This window comes from Rhincodon typus, unplaced genomic scaffold (assembly GCF_021869965.1).
Source record: "Rhincodon typus isolate 14 unplaced genomic scaffold, sRhiTyp1.1 hic_rhity00000099, whole genome shotgun sequence".
Taxonomy (NCBI): Eukaryota; Metazoa; Chordata; class Chondrichthyes; order Orectolobiformes; family Rhincodontidae; genus Rhincodon; species Rhincodon typus.
The window spans coordinates 129,304-130,663 of record NW_025965737.1 but is presented as its reverse complement, the minus strand read 5'-3'; the positions used below and the strand labels follow the sequence as shown (position 1 = coordinate 130,663).

General features: G+C 64.8%; 1 protein-coding gene across 1 annotated transcript in view; it reads left to right on the top strand.

Moving 5' to 3' along the window:
- Positions 1-970: 970 nt before the first annotated feature.
- The window catches only part of zgc:103759 (U8 snoRNA-decapping enzyme), a 7,747-nt gene continuing 7,357 nt past the window's right edge, over positions 971-1,360 (top strand). The window contains exon 1 of the mRNA XM_048621194.1: positions 971-1,140. Within this exon, the coding sequence (XP_048477151.1) occupies positions 1,000-1,140 (141 nt within the window). The 5' untranslated portion in view covers positions 971-999. The remainder of the gene's footprint in view (positions 1,141-1,360) is intronic.

Below are 1,360 nucleotides of genomic sequence, written 5' to 3'. Positions count from 1 at the left end.
TGTCAGTGGTTGCAGGGGTTGGCTAAATGTTTTGCCGGTGACACGGTCAGGGTCGCTTGGAGCGGGGTCCGTTGCTGAGGGCCTGTCAGTGGTCGCCAGGGTCGGGGTTGCTGGGGCGTGCCACTGTTGCTACCGGCGACAACGGTTGCTTGGAGATGCGAATCAGCTGTTGCCCGTAGTGCTGTTACTGTTGCTCATGGTGGGTTGCTAGGGCTGAGGAGCTGTCACTAGGGCGGTGCAGTTGCTCGGTAGATGGTGTGTGGTTGCTAGGGCTGAGGAGCTGTCACTAGGGCGGTGCAGTTGCTGGGTCGATGGTGTGTGGTTGCTATGCGGGAGGGGGTGGCTCAGTTGCTAAGGGTGGTGTCACGGGTTGCCGGGGCGGGGTGAGTTGTTTCTCGGCTGGTTGCTAAGGGCTGGTAACTGTTGCTGAGAGGCGCAGTCCGGGTAGGCAGGGGCGGTTTTGCGGTTGCTAGGGGTGGGGCCGGTTGCCAAGGGGGCGTTCCGCTTGTCGCCCAGTCTCTCCGGTCGGGGCTGGTTGCTAAGGCCCGCACGGTGGTTGCTAAAGGCAAAGCCTGTTAGGGTGGGGGCACTGTGGTTATTAGGGGTGGGTCCAGGTGTCAGTGGGCGGTCCCTCTGGCAGCCGGGGGCGGTTCAGTGGTAGCTAGTGGGTGGGGCCTGTTGCTAGGGACGGGGTCAGAAGCCCCTGTCGCTGGTTGCCAGGGGCGAGCCGGGCCGTCAGGGGGCGGGGCGTCGTCGCTCGTGGCAGTCCGGGTGGTTGCGAGGGGTGGTCCCGTGTTGCTGCGGGCGAAGCCAATCGCCAGAGACTCCTCTCGGTGGGGGATGAGGGCGGGGCCTGTCGGCACGGCCACCACGCGGCAGGTGCTAGGGGCGGGACTTGTTGCCAGGGGCCCCACCTGGTGGTTGCTAGGGGCGGGGCTTGTTGCCAGGGGTCCCCACGCGTTCGAGGGCCGGCGGGTCCCCGGATGCCCGGGCGGAGTGATGGCGGAGCCGGGTTATCGCGCCGTCTCTCGGCGGGACTCGCGGTCCCTGGTCGGTTACAAACACGCATGCCATGTCATGGTGTACGCCCCAGACCCGGGCAAACTCTTCGGGAAAATACCCCTGCGGTACGCTCTGCTGGTGAGTAAATACCCCCCTCAGCCTGTAACAGGGGGCCGTGAGGGGGTTAAATACCCCCCTCCCCCGGGGGCTGTGTGTGTTTGTGTGTCAGGGGGTTAAATACCCCCGGGAGCTGGCTGTGTGTGTCAGGGGGTTAAATACCCCCGGGAGCTGGCTGTGTGTGTGTGTGTGTGTCAGGGGGTTAAATACCCCCGGGAGCTGGCTGTGTGTGTGTGTGTGT